The 20,826-nt window shown below is 45.3% G+C and overlaps 1 protein-coding gene across 1 annotated transcript in view; it reads left to right on the forward strand.

The window, feature by feature from the left end:
• MERTK (MER proto-oncogene, tyrosine kinase) overlaps nt 1–20,826 on the forward strand; it is a 111,400-nt gene that overhangs the window by 88,860 nt on the left and 1,714 nt on the right. Inside the window, exons 14-18 of the mRNA XM_027129042.1 lie at nt 3,895–3,987; nt 5,521–5,639; nt 11,933–12,042; nt 14,037–14,196; nt 14,872–15,008. Coding sequence (XP_026984843.1) covers nt 3,895–3,987; nt 5,521–5,639; nt 11,933–12,042; nt 14,037–14,196; nt 14,872–15,008 — 619 coding nt within the window. The remainder of the gene's footprint in view (nt 1–3,894; nt 3,988–5,520; nt 5,640–11,932; nt 12,043–14,036; nt 14,197–14,871; nt 15,009–20,826) is intronic.

Raw genomic sequence — 20,826 nt, forward strand, 5'->3', positions numbered from 1 at the left:
AAAAAAAAAAAAAAAAAAAAAAAAAAAACTGAAAATAGAACTACCATACGACCCAGCAATCCCACTACTGGGCATATACCCTGAGAAAACCATAATTCAAAAAGAGTCATGTACCACAGTGTTCATTGCAGCTCTGTTTACAATAGCCAGGACATGGAAACAGCCTAAGTGTCCATCGACAGATGAATGGGTAAAGAAGATGTGGCACATATATACAATGGGATATTACTCAGCCATAAAAAGAAACGAAACTGAGTTATTTGTAGTGAGGTGGATGGACCTAGAGTCTGTCATATAGAGTGAAGTAAGTCAGAAAGAGAAAAATACCGTATGCTAACACATATATATGGAATCTAAGAAAAAAAAATGGTCCTGAAGAACCTAGGGGCAGGACAGGAATAAAGACGCAGACGTAGAGAGTGGACTTGAGGACACGGGGAGGGGGAAGGGTAAGCTGGGATGAAGTGAGAGAGTGGCATGGACATATATACACTACCAAATGTGAAATAGATAGGTAGTGGGAAGCAGCTGCATAGCCCAGGGAGATCAGCTCAGGGCTTTGTGACCACCTAGAGGGGTGGGAAGGGGAGAGTGGGAGGGAGGCTCAAGAGGGAGGAGCTGTGGGGATATATGTATATGTGTAGCTAACTCACTTTGTTATAAAGCAGAAACTAACACACCATTGTAAAGCAATTATACTCCAATAAAGATGTTAAAAAAGAAAGAAAGAAAGAACTAACAAGGTTTGTTTATACAGGCTTCTTCAGCCAGAATTCCCTCTCTCTGGCAATAAGGGTGTCCTTCATCCTTCACATGAGAGAGTTATTTCCTGCTTTCAGGAAGACAGAAAGGAGTGTTAGAGTGTCAGAGTGTCCCCCTTGCACTGGCCATTTCCTAAGTAACTGTAATTCAAAGTAATCAATATGCCATCGTGACCTATTTTGGGGTGGCCCACCCTGAGCCCCAGCACACTCAAGGCAATAACATTTGTTATTTTTACTCTCTCCCTCCCCCTCTGTCATCACTTAGTAGAGATAATGATTCCAAAGTAAAGCATGAATTTCCAAGGCAGGACTGAGCTGGTAGCAGCATCTGACCCCAGGGGTTGGTCTGACTGGGCTTGGTGGGTTCACTTCCTCACTTGAGGGTGGTTGTGTGGCCTGCAGGAGGCTGTGCACTGCCTGGAAGGTAAGATTCCCAGAGAGAGGAGAAATATTCTTTGGTTAAAGGCATATCAAGAGCTATCATCATAAACTGCAGTCTCCAGGGGAGCTGGGAAGAGTGCTTACATCTGGGTCAGGAGGGGCCCGAGAAGTCATCACACAGAATCTGTTTTCATCCCACAAGTCGTAAAGTGCTATTAAGAGTCTTAAGCACATGAGGACAAGAGCATATTATTACATTCTAGAAAGTTCACTTTGGTTGCAGCATGGAGGAGAATGAATTACAGTGTTGACAAAAATAGTGGCAGATGCCAGTTAGAGCCCTTTCAGAGTCTGTGCCCATGTCCATCTAGACAAGGAAACGAAGGCTCAGAAAGGTGGTGACTTGTCCAAACCAGATAGCTAGAAAGAAGGAGGGTCGGGCCAGAGTTTTCCTCACCATGGATTGACCAGACTGCAACGGCGGAACATGATAACGGGTCCCCCCATGCCCTTCTCCAGGAAGCATCTCCAGGGCCTGGAGACACATGATTGTCTAAGTTCGGTTCTTCCGGTGTCCAGCTGGGCACCCATGAAATTGACCATGATCGTATACCATTCACCTGAATTGTCCTCACCATTCATACAGAGGAAAATTATTTGGTGCTGTGTTTGTTAATGCTCTTAATATTGCTTCCTCATTTACCCCTTGGATATATTCAATATTATTTTTGATCAAGGGGTAAAGTAAAATTGGTTTCTTCCTAAAATTTAAATCCACTGTTTATTGGGCATTAAAGCATCAGTTAGATTATAAGCATGTACTGAGACTTCTTAACCAGAATTGGAGGCTGAAGTTTTAATTTAAATATAAAAAGTAACCCTAATAACCAATAAGTCAGACGGAAGCTTTCTATATACATAATAATGGCCAATACTTGTGTAATTCTTACTGTGTGCCAGAGGGCACTGCAGTTATTCCCACATTTCATCAGTACAGCAGGAGCAGGAAATCAATACAACTAGGAGGTAGGTGTGGGCCATCTCCTCCATAGACTGAGAAAACCCGAAGTTAGAGTACTTACTAGAGCTGAACCCATGTGGAACCGAGTCTGGGTATCAAGCCACAGTCAGCATCCTTCCTGCCTCTCTCATTTTTCTGTTAACCCCCCAGTGTGTCCCTAGGAAGGCTCCTTCCATCAGTTATCCCAATTCACCGAGTAGAAAGTTTAGGGGCCCTAGTAAAAGGAGCTGGGCCTGGAACCTGTTTCCTCTCTGGCCTTGGCTCTGCAATCCTTTAACTTAGTTAGAGTAACTTGTATGTGAATTGCATCCATGCTAATTATCAAAGATTAAAAGCCCAGTCTCTGGCCTCTGAATCCCAGGCTCATCTACATTTGCCTGGAGGGGTTAGACCCTGGGGGAGGGGGTTGCCCACTTCACCTGGTTGTTTGGGGCAAAGTTGGCAGACACCTTGCAGGTCTATAGAATTTTTTTGCTTAAATTTGCTTTGATAGGAAGGTTAATATATCTTAAGCCCATAGGAGGTACAGACGCTGTACTCCATGCTCTTACATGTAATTTCAATCAACACTTCCCCCCTGTTAAAGCAGATTCCCTAAGGCATGCTTGGCTCTGTGTTTGATTTTAACTGGTGAAATACACATAACATAAGCTATACCATCCTAACCATTTTTAAGTGTACAGTTCAGGGACATTCAGTACATTCACACTGTTGTGCAACCATCACCACCATGCATCTCCAGGACTTTTTCGCCTTGCAAAACCATAACTCCGTACCCATTAAACAACAACCCTCCATCCCCCGTGCCCCCTCCTTCTGGCAGCCACCGTTCTACTTTCTGTCTCTGTGAATTTGACTTCTCTAAATACCTCATAAAAGCGGAATCATACAGGATTTGTCCTCATGTGACTGACTTATTTCACTTACCATAATATAGAATTTTAAATGTTTCTCTCAAATTGGCTTAATTGCAAAAACTTGGTATGAAAGTGTATCTAGTTCACAAAGCGTGATTGGGCAACCAGACTTGCAAGAAACGTGGTGAGAGAGAGAAGCATGTGTTCTTTCTTTTTTGAAGGCAAAAATCATTGCCACAGATCAGTTGGATTTGATTTTAGTTTTTTTAAACTAATATGCTTTCATTTTAGAGCAGTTTTAGGTTTATAGAAAAATTGGGCAGGGACTTCCCTGGCAGTCCAGTAATTAAGACTCGGGGCTTCCAGTGCAGGGGGCATGGGTTTGACCCCTGGCCAAGGAACTAAGATCCCGTATGCCTTGCAGCTCAGCTGAAAAAAAAAAAAAAAAAAATTGGGCAGAAAGTAGAGGGTTCCCATATGCCCCCTCCCCTCACACAGTCTCCCCTGTTAACATCTTGCATGGGTATGGTACATTTTTTATAATTGATGAACCCGTAGTGATACATTATTAACTGAAACTCATAGGTTACATTAGGGTTCCCCTTGTGTTGTATGTTCTGTGGGTTTTGACAAATACATAATGCCCTGTGTCCACCATTCCAGGGTCATACAGAAGTTTCAGCTTCCTAAAACCCCCATATGCCGTCTATTCATCCCTCCCCCCACCAGTCTCTGACAACCACTCATCTGTTTACTGTTGCTATCATTTTGCCTTTGCCTGATGTTACTTTTAAAGAACAAAATTGCTATTGCCCCCTCCCCTTCTCTGAGTAAATAACTCGTGCCTAACATTTTCTGTCTTTTCTTTTAGTGGACAACTTTTCGCAGCGAGAGATTGAGGAGTTTCTCAGTGAGGCTGCGTGCATGAAAGACTTCAACCACCCAAATGTCATCCGACTCCTAGGTACTCAGAGAAACATAGGACTGGGTGGCCAGAGGGGCTCAGCTGATCCACTCTGGGCCACAGGAAACATCTCTGGGGCAGATAAATTTTACACCTCGTGTAACTCCGAAGCTATTTATAACATCGGGTTTTTCAGGACTTCCCTGGCGGTCCAGTGGTTAGGACTGGGTGCTTCCACTGCAGGGGGCCCGAGTTCAATCCCTGGTCAGGGAACTAAGATCCTGCAAGCCGCACAGTGTGGCAAAAAATAAAATAAAATAAAATAAAAATAAGGGCGTTTTCACCCAAAAGACTTCTTATGGTTATATTTTCTGAGGCTGGTCGTAAAAATAGGCCTGCATTTTCCTGGACATCAGTGGGCTCAGGACTGTTCAGTGTCCACAGAGTTCTAGGTGATTGTGGATGAAAACAGCCCCCGGTCACCCCAGTTACAACACATGAAAGCTGGTTATGCTATAATTTGTATTGATTGAGTTTACCCGTGAACCAAAAGCTAGTGGAGTAAAGCTGTAAAAGTAGACAAATTCCATGGCTCATCTTTGAGAAACAATTTATTGACATATTTCAAGTACTGATTTCTCGGGATCTGCACTGACAATTTCATGGCACTCGATTCAAGTGATTTGAGTCAGTGATTTAATGGGCAGAATTTGGTTTTGTGGCACTGTTTGCTAAAAAACACAAAATGGAGAGCCCATATCAAGTGGTTGCTGTGTGATGCTATTCCAGGAGGGAAGAGCGACTTAAAAATAATTGAATATTCTGCTGACTTTTTTTTTTTTTTGCTGTCCTGTGACTTGATAAATGCTAAATTCTTTGGGGAACTTTCAAAGGTTTATTATGATGAACACTGCAGAGAGATGGGAAAACTAATGTTTGGAGATGACGTTATGTCAAAGAAACTACTGTTGCTCATTTGTGACTATTGACTTCGGCGGACTCTGAGAACAGTGGTGCTTTGTAATTGTGCCACCATGTGCAAGAGCATTGTAAGCTTGATCTCAGGTGACAGACAGGCTCTGATTCTAGCATCCATGACAAATGATGTTTTTTTCCCCCCCGTGTATGTGTTAACATTTAGAGATGTGAATTTCACCTATTGGCCCTCAGAATTCTTCCAATAGTTTTAAGCATTCGGTTGCAGGGGACTTCTTCATACGCTTAAGTATTGAACCATCACATGAAACTAGTTTGCCCTTGAATTCTGCTGCAGTCACTACCCCTCACTTAGACTCAGTATAACAGAAACGCCGTGGGTTTATAGATGGCTGTACTTGGTATCGATTAATTTTTGAGAGCTTTCATGCAAAGATTGGCAGTAGTCTGAAAGAAAAAGAAATACCAAGAAGTGGACCCAGTGTGTGTTCCATATTCTAGAATACAGCGTGAGTTGTGAGGGTTTGGTTTTGTTTTGTTTTTTTAACCGCTAACTTGAGGGCACATGTTTTCAATTTGGCCAGCGCTCCTGCAGTGCTTTTTCTGGTCACTGGTAACAAGGGCTCTTTGTAACTTACTCTCTGTTTTTAATTCCAGGTGTGTGTATAGAAATTAGCCCTCAAGGCATCCCCAGGCCCATGGTAATTTTACCCTTCATGAAATACGGGGATCTGCACACCTATTTACTCTATTCCCGATTGGAGACGGGACCAAAGGTAATTAATCACCCGGTTGCGTGGCCTCTGAACAGTGCTTGGGGCTCCCGTGACAGGGCCTGGACAACACCAGCATCTAACCTAGAAAATGAAGGAGGGAAGGAGGGGACATTGGCCTCTGTTCCGTGCTCACTGTGCACCCTGGGGGTTGAAATGTGGTCCTCATAACCGGCCTGCCCATAGATTTCATTATTCCTGTTTTATGTGAGGGAGAAGCAGGCTGGGAGTGGAGCAGAGGGCGCCCCTCTTGCTGTCAGGGTGGTCTCTTTCCTTGAAAGTCTCCTCTTTTTAGATTGTTCACTCTGAAATTCCTGAATGCCGGAGCCATCTCAGTTTTCAGGGAGAAGTTGCATTGAGTTGTTTTTCAGAGACCCTGAGGGGGTCCGTGTTTCTCTTTATCCCGAGCCGCTCTGTCCTCAGAATCAGAAAGTGTGTTGGGAGTTGGTGGGCCAGCCTGCCTGCCTTCCAAGGTGCCCCTGAGAGGAACACTGACCCCACAGGGCAAACCCTGCCCTGAAGCCCCACAGAGCAGAGACACCAAATGGAAACGAGCTCTTAGACTGAAACACCTCGCCCACCGGTCACAGGTGGTGGAAAGAGTCGTGATGAGATAGTAGTAATAAGATGGTGCCTGGGGAGCGTCATGGGGAAGGTCCTCATCCCAAGAGACTGGTGAACCTGTAGGAACGGCCATTTATTGATAATACGGCGAGGCAGTTGAAAAAAACATAAAACTTGAGACCCAATTTAGGGGGAACATTTTCTAGAGCCTTCTTCCCTGTGTCTGGCTGCCCCTGTTGGTAGTTTATGCCTGTGTGTTATGAACAGGCCAGGAGATTTTTGCTTTCCTTTTTCTTGTACTTGTTCTGTTCTTTCCAGGGACGGCGTAAGGGACCTAAACGGGAAAGGGAGCCCCTTCCTTTTTTTAGCTACCCCCATGGTCCTGTGCTCACACCTGTTTTGTTCATGGCTTCTTTAAGTCTTTCACCAGCACAAATACTAACCAGAGACAGGAAATTGTAGCCACATCACAGAGCTATTACAGAGTCACTGGGGCTCCTCCAAAGAGGTGAAGGGCCTAATCCAAAGTAGGGGACTCAGCATGGCTGAGTGCTTTCCTTCTCTTCCCCGTCCCCCAAGAAACAGACAGCAACATGATAAGAAGCCTGGAGAAGAAGAAAATATTACCCATAATTCCCAACGCTGGCATCCTTGGACGTTCACATCGCAACCGTTGATTCCACATCTGTGTGTTTCACAGGCAGGGGCTCCGTATGTACACATCTGTCTGTAGGCCAACAACAGGGGCTAACGTCTCTCAAATGTTTGGCAGAGGCCAGCCTGTGTTTCGCATATATCAGTGGCACCGCCACCATAATGAGTAGTTACGAATAGAATCTCAGGTGAGGAAACCGAGGCATGAAGCAGCAGTGGTGGAGGCAGAACTGGCTGCAGACCCCATGCCTTTAGTTCTTCTCTGCCCCATCCCATAGGTGCCCCTGCCCGATAGGGCAGCCTCCAGACAGATGTCTGTGAATGGCTGCATGGCATCCCCTTGAATGGATTTCACTTCGTGTTGATGAGTGATTTTGCCTACATTTAATTTCCTGGTATATGGTATGATTTTTCTAATAATTTGCAGGGGGGGATTTCATATGTCACAAGAGTGATTTCTGTAGTAAAAAAAAATAAAAATACACAGGTTTGTTTGATGACCAGCAATCATCCGTCTTGTGAAGCTTAACTCTCCTCCCTCTTTTGGACCCCTGTGCAAGTGTAGTGAGCCTCAGATTGGATGTCTTTCTTGAATCTTTGTAGAAGAGAAATAGGCCATTTATATCCTTTATAAAAATACTTTAAGGGCTTCCCTGGTGGTGCAGTGTTGAGAATCTGCCTGCCAATGCAGGGGACACGGGTTCGAGCCCTGGTCCAGGAAGATCCCACATGCCGCGGAGCAGCTGGGCCCGTGAGCCACAACTACTGACCCTGCACGTCTGGAGCCTGTGCTCCGCAACAAGAGAGGCCGTGATAGTGAGAGGCCTGCGCACCGCGATGAAGAGTGGCCCCCGCTTGCCACAAGTAGAGAAAGCCCTCGCACAGAAACCAAGACCCAACACAGCCTAAATAAATAAATAAATAAATTTAAATCATATGGGCTTCTAAGAAGACCTCTGCTTTAAAAAAAAATTTTTTTTTAATTATCATACAGAAAAAAATGACTTTTTTCCCTTTTTGGTTTATAGTTATATAAATTATAATGCATGTATAGATTCATATACTACCGTTACAATCAGGATACAGAACAGTTCCATCACCAAAAACTCCTCCTCCTGCTACTACCCCTTTATAGTTACACCTTGCCCACATGGCTGACCCCTGGCAACCACTGATCTGTTCTCCATCACTACTGTTTTGTCTTTTAGAGAATGCCATATAAATGGAATTATATAGTTTGTAATTCTTTGAGACTGGCTTCCTTCACTGAGTATTACGCCTTTGGGAGCCATCCAAGTTGCACGTATCAGTAGTTCATTGCTCTTTTTATTGCTGTGAAGGCTTCTATTGTATGGCTGTATCACAGTTTGCTTTTTCCATTTGCCTATTGAAGGACCTATGACAGTTTTGAGTTGCTATAAAAATTCACATACAGGTTTTTGAGGGAACATAACTTTTCATTTCTCTAGGCTAAATACCCATGAATGGGATGCTAGGTCATATGGAAAATGTATGTTTATCTTTATAGTAAACTGCTAAACTACTTTCCAGAATGGCTGTACCATTTTACATTTCCACCAGGAAGGTATGAGAAATTCAGTTGCTCTGCATTCTTGTTAGCACTTGGTATTATCTGTAGTTTTTTGTTTTGTTTTGTTTTTAGCTGCTCTGATAGGTGTATAGTGATAGCTTATCATGAAATTTATTTGCATTTCCCTAATGATTAATGATGTTGAGCATCTTGTGTTTATTTACCATCTTTATATCCTCTTTGGTGAGTGTTAAAGTCTTTTGTTTATTTTTTAATTGGGTTGTTGGTTTTCTTGTTGAGTTTTGAGAGTTCTTTAGCTACAGTTCCTCTGTTGGATATGTGATTTGCAAAGACTTTTCTTCCAGTTTGTAACTTGGCTTTGTATTCTCTTAACATGAGCAAAAAAAGTTTAATTTTGATGAAGTATAGTTCATCAGTTTTTTCTTTTAATGGATCATACCTTCACTGTCATTTCTAAGAACTCGTTGCCTAACTCCAGATAAAAAAGATTTTCTTCTGTGTTTTCTTCTAAAAATTCGGGGGTTTACATGTTAGGTTTAAGTCTGTGACCCATTTTGAATTAATTTTTGTATAAGGTGTGAAATTCAGTTTGTTGCTTTTTTTGCGTATAGATGACCAGCATCATTTGTGAAAAGACTATCCTTAATCCGCTAATTGCTTTTGCACCTTTGCGAAAAATCAGTTGTGCACGTGTGGGTCTATTTCTGAGTTCTCTGTTCTGTTCCGTTTAGCTATGTGCCATCCTTTGCCCCATCACACCATTGAGGTTACTGTAGCTTTATTGTCTTAAAATGAGGTAATGTGATTCCTCCAAATTTATCCTGCTTTTTCAGAGTTGTTTTTGCTATTCTAGTTTTGTGGCCCTTCTGTATAAATTATAGAATCAGTTTGTGTCTGCCAAAAGTACTGCTGTCATCTTATGTTCTTTTGAACAGAATAACAAGGAAACAAGTACACAGCATTTTACTGACTAATGAATAGTTTCGATTTGCAGAAATATAAAGTATATCTCCAATGATGGAAACTCCCAGGTTTTATAAAAATTTTAAAGGAATGTTTTTATAAAGGAATGTATTTTCATATTTTGACACTTTGTAGCCTCATGTAAAGCTGAAAGTCACAAAATGCGTCATAGACAAACTAGAAAATCAAGCTTTTATTCAAATCTCTACTGCCTTATCAGTCAGTTCCTTGGCAATAAATACCCCTGGTCCTGCTAGAGTGGCCCAAGACTAGGTCTCAGTCATATAAGTGTGCTTCTTCAGCAGGACCTGGGTGCCATTCTGTCCTCTGTGTGAATAGCATGCCTGTTCTTCCAATCCATGAACACTGGATACCTTTCCATTTATTTAGAAACTAATTTAATTCTTTGCTTTTGTAGTTCTCAGAGTATAAGTTTTGCACTTCTTCTGTTAAATTTATTCCTAAGTATTTTGTTGTGGATTCTTTTGCAGATGTTGTTTTCTTAATTTCATTTTCAGACAGTTCATTGTTAGTGTGTAGAAATGCAGTGGAGTTTTGCATGTCAATCTAGTATCCTGCGACCTTATTGACCTCATTTATTAGTTTTACCACACAATGATCTTTTAAATGACCTTTGGTCACAGCCTGCAAGATTAACATAGTTCTGCTTGGAAAAAACTAACACAAACGAATAGCACCGGATATTCATTATACTTTCATGAATGTCAGCAGATTGGATATTTCTTAGCGCCCAAGTCCTTTCCTGGAAATTAGCATCCAGAAAATCAAATGCCCCACATATAGAGAGCAGAGGCGTAAGGCTTTCATGCCTGATTTACTTACCTTTTTTTTAACAACTCCATTATGTAAGGGTAAAGGATAAAGCATTTTTGTTATATATACAGTCTGTGACTGACACGTGTCTTAGTTGAGAAATATAAATCATTAACAATTCAGTGTCAGGACTTCCGTGGTGGTCCAGTGGTGAAGACTCCATGCTCCCAAATCAGGGGGCCTGGGTTCGATCCTTGGTCAGGGAACTAGATCCCACATGCCTCAGCTAAGAGCCTGCATGCCACAGCTAAGACCCAGCACAGCTCAATTTAAAAAAAAAAAAAAAAAAAATTCAGTGTTTTCACGAGTACCACTTTAGAAGACTCATGTGCCATATAGAATAAACCAGAAATCCAATGCTTTGGGGAAGAATATATCACGGGTGGACCCATTTATGATTTCTAGGAACTTTGTGAACCCTTTTCTTCAGGGCTCTGACTGCACTAAAACATTGAATTACTACACAGAAGTCTTCATTAGTCATCATCCTCGTAATCAGTCCCAACACGGCAGGTTTTCTAACACACAGTCTGGTTTGATTTTTACCACGTAGAAAAAAAACATTAGGCTGTTAAAACTTACAGGAAGGCCCTAGAGAAACAAAAATGAAAATTCCCGAATACTTACTTGTGGTACTTCGGTCCCATGGTAAGGGGTAAAGACCATCCTACTTTCTGTCCAGAAGAAAAAAAGCCTCTTTTGAAACATTTCAAAATAAAATGATACCAGATGTGGGTGCATAATTGGGAACAGCTCCTTCTCCATGGGCTTTTTGCTGTCAAAGCATTAGATCCTCCCCCACTGAGGCCAGACCCCCCTTCTTTTCCCCTCTTTGTCCCACTGCCACTCAGAAGGACACAAGGATCGCATTTGAGCTCATAACTTGTGAAAAGAATGTTATTAACTGGCCACATACACAAAATAAATTGTTGGCGGTATCTTTGGAATTGCATTAAAGTTATAAATTAATTTTTTTAATACCTTTAAAGATGAGGAGAAGAAAACGTGATACTTACCAAGAAGTTTTAGGGTTTGTTGGGTTTTGTTTGTTTTTCATTCATTTTTAAAACCTTATTTGTGACATTAGTGATATGGAAATTTACTTGTTTCATGGCCACGCTTCTCAGTCATAAAGCCATCATTTCACCTCCTCAAATGGAAGTAACTTGGTTTCCTTTTAAAAAATAATCCTGGACTTTCCTGGTGGCGCAGTGCTTAGGAATCTGCCTGCCCACGCAGGGGACACATGTTCGGGCCCTGGTCTGGGAAGATCCCACATGCCTCAGAGCAGCTAAGCCTGTGCTCCACAACTACTGAGCCTGCGCTCTAGAGCCCACGAACCACAACTACTGAAGCCTGCGTGCCACAACTACTGAAGCCTGCGTGCCTAGAGCCTGTGCTCCACAACAAGAGAAGCCACTGCAATAAGAAGCCCACGCACCGTAACAAAGAGTAGCCCCTGCTCGCTGCAACTAGAGAAAGCCCGGGCACAGCAACCAAGACCCAATGCAGCCGTAAATAAATAAATAAATAAATTTATCAAAAATAATAATAATAATAGTCTCTCAGGAATCCCCTGGCGGTCCAGTGGTTAGGACTCTGCGCTTTCACTGCCAGGGCCCGGGTTCATTCCCTAGTCAGGGAACTAAGATCCTGCAAGCCACATGGTGTGGCCAGAAAAATAATAATAATAATAATAATCTGTCTCCTTGTGTCTTCCACCCCCTAGCATATTCCTGTGCAGACACTATTGAAGTTCATGGTGGACATTGCCCAGGGAATGGAGTATCTGAGCAACAGGAACTTTCTTCATCGAGATTTAGCTGCTCGAAACTGCATGTAAGAGCCCTGGCCCATCCTGGAGTGGGTTGGACCTCATGGTGGTAGACATTTGTGGGCCTGTGGGGTGGCCTGTTGATGTTGAAGTATGGAGGAAGATTAGGCTTGGGAGGTGACAGTGGGGCAGGCTCTGGAGTTGGGGTTTCTACCGCCCTGACACATGACTGGGTGTTTGCTTGGGGGTTTTCACTACCTCTGCCACTAAGAGTCTGGCTGGCCTCCAAAACTCCCCTGGGACTTCTTTTTTTTTTTTTTTTTAATTTTTATTGGAGTATAGTTGATTTACAATGTTGTGTTAGTTTCAGGTGTACAGCAAAGTGATCAGTTATACATATACATATATCCACTCCTTTCTAGATTCTTTTCCCATATAGACCATTACAGAGTACTGAGTAGAGTTCCCTGTGCCATATAGTAGGCCCTTATTCGTTATCTATTTTCTATATAGTCGTGTGTTTATGTGTGACTACTTCTTTATTTTCACACTCTCACTCAGCTAGGAGCACTAGGTGTGAACTCTGGGATCCTCCCCAACTGCCATCAGCTTATTTGGATCCAGAGTTACATATAAGTCAGCTGATCATGAAGACAGTAATGAAAATCATAATGGTTTTGTCCCTGAGTTTTCATGATACTGCCTTGTGAGGTAGTTTTGTCCTGACTACACCATAGCTTTCTTTTTGCAGCAGAGAGACAAGGGCTTAAGCAAGAACTTCGAACTTCACCTTCCCCATCTCTTCAGTCTGCTTCAACAGCCATTATCTGCTGTAAATCTTCAAAAACAATAACTATTTCTTGATTGGAAATTCACTATTGCAAGAAGAGAGTGTTCCTTAAATGTATTGCTGTTACTCGTTTTTCTTTGTTGGAGATGTGACAGTGGAGCCTGTCCCCTGCCTCCTCCTAACCAACCCTGCCCCCTGGCCCTCTGTCACTTTCACCTCATTTTTGAAAACCCAGAAGGGTCTTGGTTTTGGGTTTTTTTGTTTTGTTTTTTGGGTTTTTTGCGGAACGCAGGCCTCTCACTGCTGTGGCCTCTCCCGTTGCGGAGCACAGGCTCTGGACGCACAGCCTCAGCGGCCATGGCTCACGGGCCCAGCTGCTCTGCGGCATGTGGGATCTTCCCGGACCAGGGCACGAACCCGCGTCCCCTGCATCGGCAGGTGGACTCTCAACCACTGCGCCAGCAGGGAAGCCCTTGGTTTTGTTTTTCATTTAAATAATTTGTCTACCATGGAGGGAGAATCATGAAAACCTTTTCTTCCCCTTAACATTTCTTTCATGGTTTTCCCACGAGGTAGCGTGACCAGCTGTCCGGTTTGTCCAGCATTGAGGGATTTCCCAGGATGTGGGACTTTTAGTTTTAAATGTTAGCGTCAGGCAAACAGGGACAAGGTAGTCGCCCTACGTCCAGACCACTCATTCCTCCCCCTCCTCCTCTTCTTGTCTAAGATCAATTTTAACTGCTTGGGCTGTAAATGCAATTGTATTCCTTTAATTTTCCAGTTAATTCCTCAGGTACCACCTGGCACCGTCTTAGCAGGAAGTCCAGTGTCCCCTGTGCACAGCACGTGCTTCCCCACCTCCCCCAAGCTGTCAGGTGGCTTAATCTATGGAGCCAGTGCTGCTTCCAGACGTCAGGCAGGAAGGCTACTGGGCTCTAGATGAGTCCACGAGGGGGCCCTGGCTTGGAGCTGCTTATCTTTCTACTCCGTGCCCCTCTGTTCCTCCAGATGGTTCCATCCTCTGTGCCCAGGTGCCCTGGTTGGTCCAGATTCCCACACAGACCAGAAGGGTAGAAAGTTATAACTCATCTGGTTCCCCCTCACTTGCTCTGCCATTGGTCCCAAAGCAGGACCCTCCCAGGCTGTGGGATCTCTGTCTTTTGGTTACTCGTCGTGAATGTTTTCAGCTGCATCAGGTGCAGACCTGTGATTTCAGGCTTTGCCTCTGAGGTCGCTGAGGACATGAACTCACTCTGTCTCTCTCTGTAGGTTGCGAGACGACATGACTGTCTGCGTCGCGGACTTCGGCCTCTCTAAGAAGATTTACAGTGGCGACTACTACCGCCAGGGCCGCATCGCTAAGATGCCTGTGAAATGGATCGCCATAGAGAGTCTCGCGGACCGAGTATACACCAGTAAAAGTGACGTGGTACGTACGTACAGAGTTTTGATTCGGGGCCCCGCATTGCAAAGATGAAGGCCTGCTGAAAGAGATGACTTAAGCGGGTGATGCAGGACATCTTACTCTTTGATCAACTGAGGACTGGGTCATGCTCACACTTCTCTTTATTTATCGCTAGATGCTTTAATTCAGGCGGAACATTAGATTCCGGTGAAGTAGCCGGACATTCAGAGAATGGCAAAGGCCCTTAATTTATTTCCACTTTTCTCTGCTACAGTATAGGGATTCATTGTCTGCAACTAAGATATTTCATATTCACATTAAATTAAATGAATTCATCCCATGGCTGTTTGGGACTAGGATGCTGTATAAAAGGTACTGTGTATGGATACCCTTAACCAGAGATCAGGAAAAGAAAACTCTTGCCGACAACAGTAGGAACAGAACATTAAACAGAGCACTGATGTGACACAAGGCTAGATCTGCCTTTGTCTCATTTCCCAAACAGCTTTAGTAAAAATGGGGAACTGTGACGTTCCGACCCCACGTTATTGCTGTTTTGGGAGAGCAGCGTATCTCAAACATAATTGTGAGCTTTGTGCATGACTGCCGGGGCTCTAAGGAAATGACCTTTCCCGATGAAAAAGTCCATTCAGCCTTTCTGAAAAGACTTGCATCCTGACGTTGTCGCTTTGTCCTCAGTGGGCATTTGGCGTGACCATGTGGGAAATAGCCACACGTGGAATGACCCCCTATCCCGGAGTCCAGAACCACGAAATATATGACTACCTTCTGCACGGCCACAGGCTGAAACAGCCAGAGGACTGCTTGGATGAACTGTGAGTCAGCTGCTCTTCATCTCGGGGCACCCTGCAAAGACCTGGGGGACACACAGCCATAGTGGGTGGGGACACTCAGCCAGGCGGGTGTGGGCAGAAGATGACACACGCAGATGTCCGGCACAGGAGCCTCTCCTGGTGTGGGAAGCGGTGTGTGCACATCTCCAGTGAGCCCGCACATGTTCTGAAGTTCTGTAAGCCCCTCTAGGAAATACGGTCGGCCCTCTGTACGGGCGGATGCAGAACCCACAGATACGGGGGGGCCAACTGACTGTAAGGGGTCTGCAGATCTTGGTATCCGCTGGGGCTTTGGGAACCCATCTGTCATGGACACCGAGGGATGACTATGTATCCTATAGATAAGTAGGCCGACTTTACAATGCGTGAGGTACTTGGATAATTCTCTGCCCTCTTTTGAAGCAGTCATGCTTCTCTTTTCATTCAACATCTTAAACAAACCAATCACAGGAATATCTTGAATCAGGAAATTTAGAAATCTGAGCCAGTGGCTTTGCTTTCAGGCTGGTCCTCAGAATTGCTTAGGGGAGATTCTAAGAATGTGATTCCTCAGCCCTGTGCCTGGAGACTGTGATTCTCTTGGTACAGAGCAGGCCCAGAAATGTATATGTTTTAAAACTATCCCAGGGATGGACTTCCCTGGTGGTGCAGTGGTTAAGAATCCGCCTGCCAATGCAGGGGACACGGGTTCGAGCCCTGGTCCAGGAAGATCCCACATGCTGTGGAGCAGCTAAGCCCGTGTGCCACAACTACTGAGCCTGCACTCTAGAGCTCACGAGCCACAACTACTGAGCCAGTGAGCCACAACTACTGAAGCCCATGCCCCTAGAGCCCATGCTCCACAGCAAGAGAAGCCACCGCAATGAGAAGCCCACGTACCGCAACAAAGACCCAACGCAGCCAAAAATAACTAAATGAATAAATAAATTTATAAAAATAATAATAATAATATTGTTAAAAAAAAAAAAAAAAAACTATCCCAGGGAGACTGTACACTCAGCCGGCGTGAGACGCCCCCGAGCTCCCAGCGTGCAGGACCACAGTGCCCTTCCCATCCCAACAGGCCCCTCTCTCTTCGGGGTGGACAGTACGGGGAGAGGCCTGGGACTTGGAGTCAGAGAGGCCAGGCTCTGCCTCCTAACTAGCCACGTTTGTGGCCACTGCAGCTGACTTGACCACTCCGTGCCACGTGACCAGCCACCAAAAAAGTGTAGTCACGTATTCTGCAGAGGTATCTGGAGGGTTAACAGAGAAGTGTGTGGAGTTCTCAGCCTGCAGGAAGCACGCACGCTAAGTGTCACATATGGTGCCCGTGATTAATAGCATCTTTACAACTCGATCCCCTCCCAAACACCTTGCCGACTTTTAAAAACTCATTTCTTGTGGCACTGCCTCTAGCTTGGTGATCTGAACCTTCCTAATGACGAGTCTGTCCCCAACGTAACAGGGGTCATGGGCTTGGAGAGGGGTATTCTCACCATGTTTAGCAAGAACATTTCAGGACCGTGGGCCAGCGTGGGCTCCGCCGTGGAACGCCGGGCCGCGCTGCTCGGGCAGGTGGGCCTGTGCAGGGCGCCACACACGCGCACCCACACTCACACTCTGGCCCTGCTTCCTCGTACCGGTGAGGAGGCCCCGGTCAGTTTGCACATGGGCCTCCCAGATCCACCGTGGCCAAACAGAAGGAAAGTTTTTTTTGATCAGAGCCTCACACTGCTTGGGGGGGTATGGTAGTGGTGGTGGTGATTATGGTTGTAAATCTATAACATTTAGAACAGACACAGAAATCATAAGCCCTTTAAAAGAAACATCATAAAATCCTAATTCAATTAGATCTGAGGCTTCACGGTCCTTTCTGAAAGGGCCACATGAATGAAACGTTTGCTTCTGCAAATGAGGAAGCCATTTCTGTCAAACAATACTGAATGGAGACTTTTGTGGCTGTTTCTTTCTTGGCTTCTTCGGTGCTCCAGGGGAAGTTGATTATCTGGGGTCTTAGCAAGGTTTAAGCTGTGTCACGTTGTGGTTATAGATGCTGCGTGTAGAGCCATGACGAGGGAATGCTGAGTCGGTTTTTGAGAGGTGTTTTTTTAGGTGAAAGAGCTGCAGTGTCAGCAATGCCCTGCGGCTGGGGGAGGGAGGCTGGGGAAAAGCCGGAGGAAGCAGCGGCTCCGCGGTCCCCACCCCCAGGCTGGTTCCTCACACCGCGGGCTCGCAGAGGCTCTGGTGAGCCAAGCCCGCTCCCCAGGTCCCCTCTGAGTCTGGATACTGGCGAAGGACAGAGAGCTCTCTGCATTTCCATATCTGGGGTCTTTTCTTTTAAAACTGAGGCAGATATTTCGGAGCACCTCTGTTTGCTGTCTCACCTTAGTGGAGAGGAGTTGACTCCTGTGTTTGGTTGCCCCTCGGTCATTTTACAGTCAACCCTGAGAAATACAGCAATGGAAATAACAGGGTGTGCTTGGAGCCCCGCTCCCCGGTCCTGCCCGCTGAGGGCCACCTCTTCTTACGGCATCACCCCCACCTCTGGATGACCAGGTCCCCATCACCCAAGAGGCCGCTCTGGGCGGTGCGCCCATCACCTCCGGGGGACCTTTCCTTGGCCGAACTCACAGCCTCCCAGCTGCAGCCACTGTGGTTCGTGGCACCGGCCCTCGGTCTCCTCGTCTCCAGGGTGACACACAGAGGCCACCTTGTTCTTTCTTATCTCACTGGGTCCCCACAGCCAGCAGGTGTCTTTCAGGGTCCCCCTTTCCCCAGTACAAGCGCGCCTCCCAGATATTGCGGGTTCAGCTCCAGAGCACTGCAGTAGAGAGAGTCACAGGAATCTTTTGGTTTCCCAGTGCATATAAAAGTTATGTCGTCTGTTAAGTGTGCAATAGCATTATGTCTAGAAAATGGTGTACGTACCTTAATTTTAAAAACACTCCGTGGGGACTTCCCTGGTGGTCCAGTGGCTTAGGCTCTGTGCTCCCAAGGCAGGAGGCCCGGGTTCGATCCCTGGTCAGGGAACTGGATCCCACATGCCACAACTAAGACCTGGCGCAGCCGAATAAATAAATTTTTTTTAAAGAAACACTTTATTGCTAAAAAATGCTAACCATCATTGGAGCCTTCAGCAAGTCATAATCCTTTTGCTGGTGGAGGGTCTTGCCTCGATGTTGGTGGCCGCTGACTGATCAGGGCGGTGGCTGCTGAAGGCTGGGGTCATCGTGGCAATTTCTTAAAATAAGACAACAGCGAAGTTTGCTGCATCGATCGACTCTTCCTTTCATGAACGATTTCTCTGTAGCACGCGATGCTGTCTGATAGCATTTTACCCCCAGGAGAACTTCGTTCAGACTTGGAGTCAATCCTCTCAAACCCTGCTGCTGCTTTATTAACTCGGTTTATGTAATATTCTAAATCCTTTATTGTCATTTCAACAATCTTCACAGCATCTGCACCAGGAGTAGATTCCATCTCAGGAAACCACTTTCTTTGCTCATCCATGAGAAGCAACTCCTTATCCATTAAAATTCATAAAATTGCAGCAATTCAGGGAATTCCCTGGCGGTCCACTAGTTAGGACTCCACACTTTCACTGCCGAGGGCCCAGGTTGATCCCTGGTTGGGAAACTAAGATCCCGCAAGCTGCTCCGTGTAGCCAAAAAAAAAAACCACAGGTTAAAATTGCAGCAGTTCAGTCACATCTTCAGGCTCCACTTCTAATTCTGGTTCCCTTGCTCTTCCCCCCACATCTGCAGTTACTTCTTCTAGTGAAGCCTTGAACCCCTCGAAGTCATCCATGAGGGTTGGAATCAACTTCTTTCAAACTCCTGTGTATGTTGATATTTTGACCTCTTGCCATGAATCACAGATGTTCTTAACGGCATCTAGAATGGTGAATCTTTTCAAGAAGGTTTTCAATTTACTTTGTTCAGATTCATCAGAGGAAACTCTTATCCATGGCAACTCTAGCTTTACAAAATATATTTCTTAAATAATAAGATGGGAAAATCTAAATTACTCCTTGATCCCTGGGCTACAGTATGATGTCGTGTTAGCAGTCATGAAAACAACACTCATCTCATTATACATCTCCATCAGAGCTCTCGGGTGACCAGGTACATTGTCAATGAGCAGGAATATTTTGAAAGGAATCCATTTTTCTGAGCAGGAGGTCTCAACAGTGGGCTGAAAATATTCATTAAACCATGTTGTAAACAGGTGTGCTGTCATCCAGGCTTTGTTGGTCCCTTTATAGAGCACAGGAAGAGTAGGTTTAGCATAATTCTCAAGGGCCCTGGGACTTTTGGAATGGTAAATGAGCACTGGCTTCAACTTAAAGTCACCTGCTAACTGCGTTAGTCCCAAACAAGAGAGTCAGCCTGTCCTTTGAAGCGTTGAGACAAGGCATTGATTTCTCCTCTCTGGCTGTGAAAGTCCTAGGTGGCATCTTCTTCCAATATAAGGCCGTTTTGTCAACATTGGAAATCTGCCGTTTAGTGTAGCCACCTTCATTAATGATCTTAACTAGATCTTCTGGATAACTTGCTTCTACACCAGCACCTTGTCCTTTTGTTATGGAGACGGCTTCTTTCCTGAAACCTCATGGACCAACCTCTACTAGCTTCACACTTCTCTTCTGCAGCTCCCTCACCTCTCTCAGCCTTCATAGAACTGAAGAGGGTTAGGGCCTTGCTTTGGTTTTTTTTTTTTTGGTTTTGTTTTTTTTTTTTGCGGTACGCGGGCCTCTCCCTGCTGTGGCCTCTCCCATTGCGGAGCACAGGCTCCGGACGCGCAGGCTCAGCGGCCATGGCTCACGGGCCCAGCCGCTCTGCGGCATGTGGGGTCCTCCCGGACCGGGGCACGAACCCGCGTCCCCTGCATCGGCAGGCGGACTCTCAACCACTGCGTAGGGCCTTGCTTTGGATTGGGCTTTGGCTTAAGAGAATGTTGTGGCTGGTTTGATCTTCCATCCAGACCGCTCAGACTCTCCGCATCAGCAATAAGGCCGTTTTGCTTTCTCATCACTCATGTGTTCACTGCAGTAGCACCTTTAATTTCCTTCAAGAACTTTTCCTTTGCATCCACACCTGGGCTGTTCGGCACGAGAGGCCTAGCTTTCGGGCTGCCTCAGCTTTTGACACGCCTTCCTCACTAAGTTTAATCATTTCTAGCTTCCTTAAAGTGAGAGGCCTGTGACCCTTCCTTTCAGTTGAACGCTTAGAAGCCATTCTAGGGTTATTAACTGGCGTCATTTCACCGGCGTTGTGTCTCAGGGAATAGAAAGGCCCGAGCAGAAGGAGAGAGGCAGAGGATGGCCGGTCGGTGGAGCAGTCAGAACGCGCACGACGTCCTTTGATTGAATCTGCTGTCTTACGTGGACACGGTGTGCGGCACCTCAAAAATATTATCCTAGTAACATCAAAGATCACAGGTCACCCTAACAAACATAACAATAATGGAAAAAGTTGGAAATATTGTCAGAATTCCCAAACTGTGACACGGAGACACCAAGTGAGCAAATGCTCCTGGGAAAATGACACCAATAGACTTGCCCGATGCAGAGTTGCCACAAACCTTCAACTGGTAAAAAAAAAAAACAAAACGCAGTATCTTTGGAGCGTGATAAAACGAATTGCAATAAAACGGGGTCTGCTAGTACTGTCAGACCATAGAGGTCCAGGGCTTGGCGGGGCCTGGGGGTGGTGACACTTGTGGGAACTTTGGCGCAGTGACATCCACAGTATATGTACGTGAACGAGCGGGTCCCTGTTTCCTACAGGGGAGTGCAGGCTCCTCTGTCTCCTGACTT

The sequence above is a fragment of the Aethalodelphis obliquidens genome, unplaced genomic scaffold (assembly GCF_003676395.1).
Source record: "Aethalodelphis obliquidens isolate GAN/ISIS:26980383/991018 unplaced genomic scaffold, ASM367639v1 scaffold35, whole genome shotgun sequence".
NCBI lineage: Eukaryota > Metazoa > Chordata > Mammalia > Artiodactyla > Delphinidae > Aethalodelphis > Aethalodelphis obliquidens.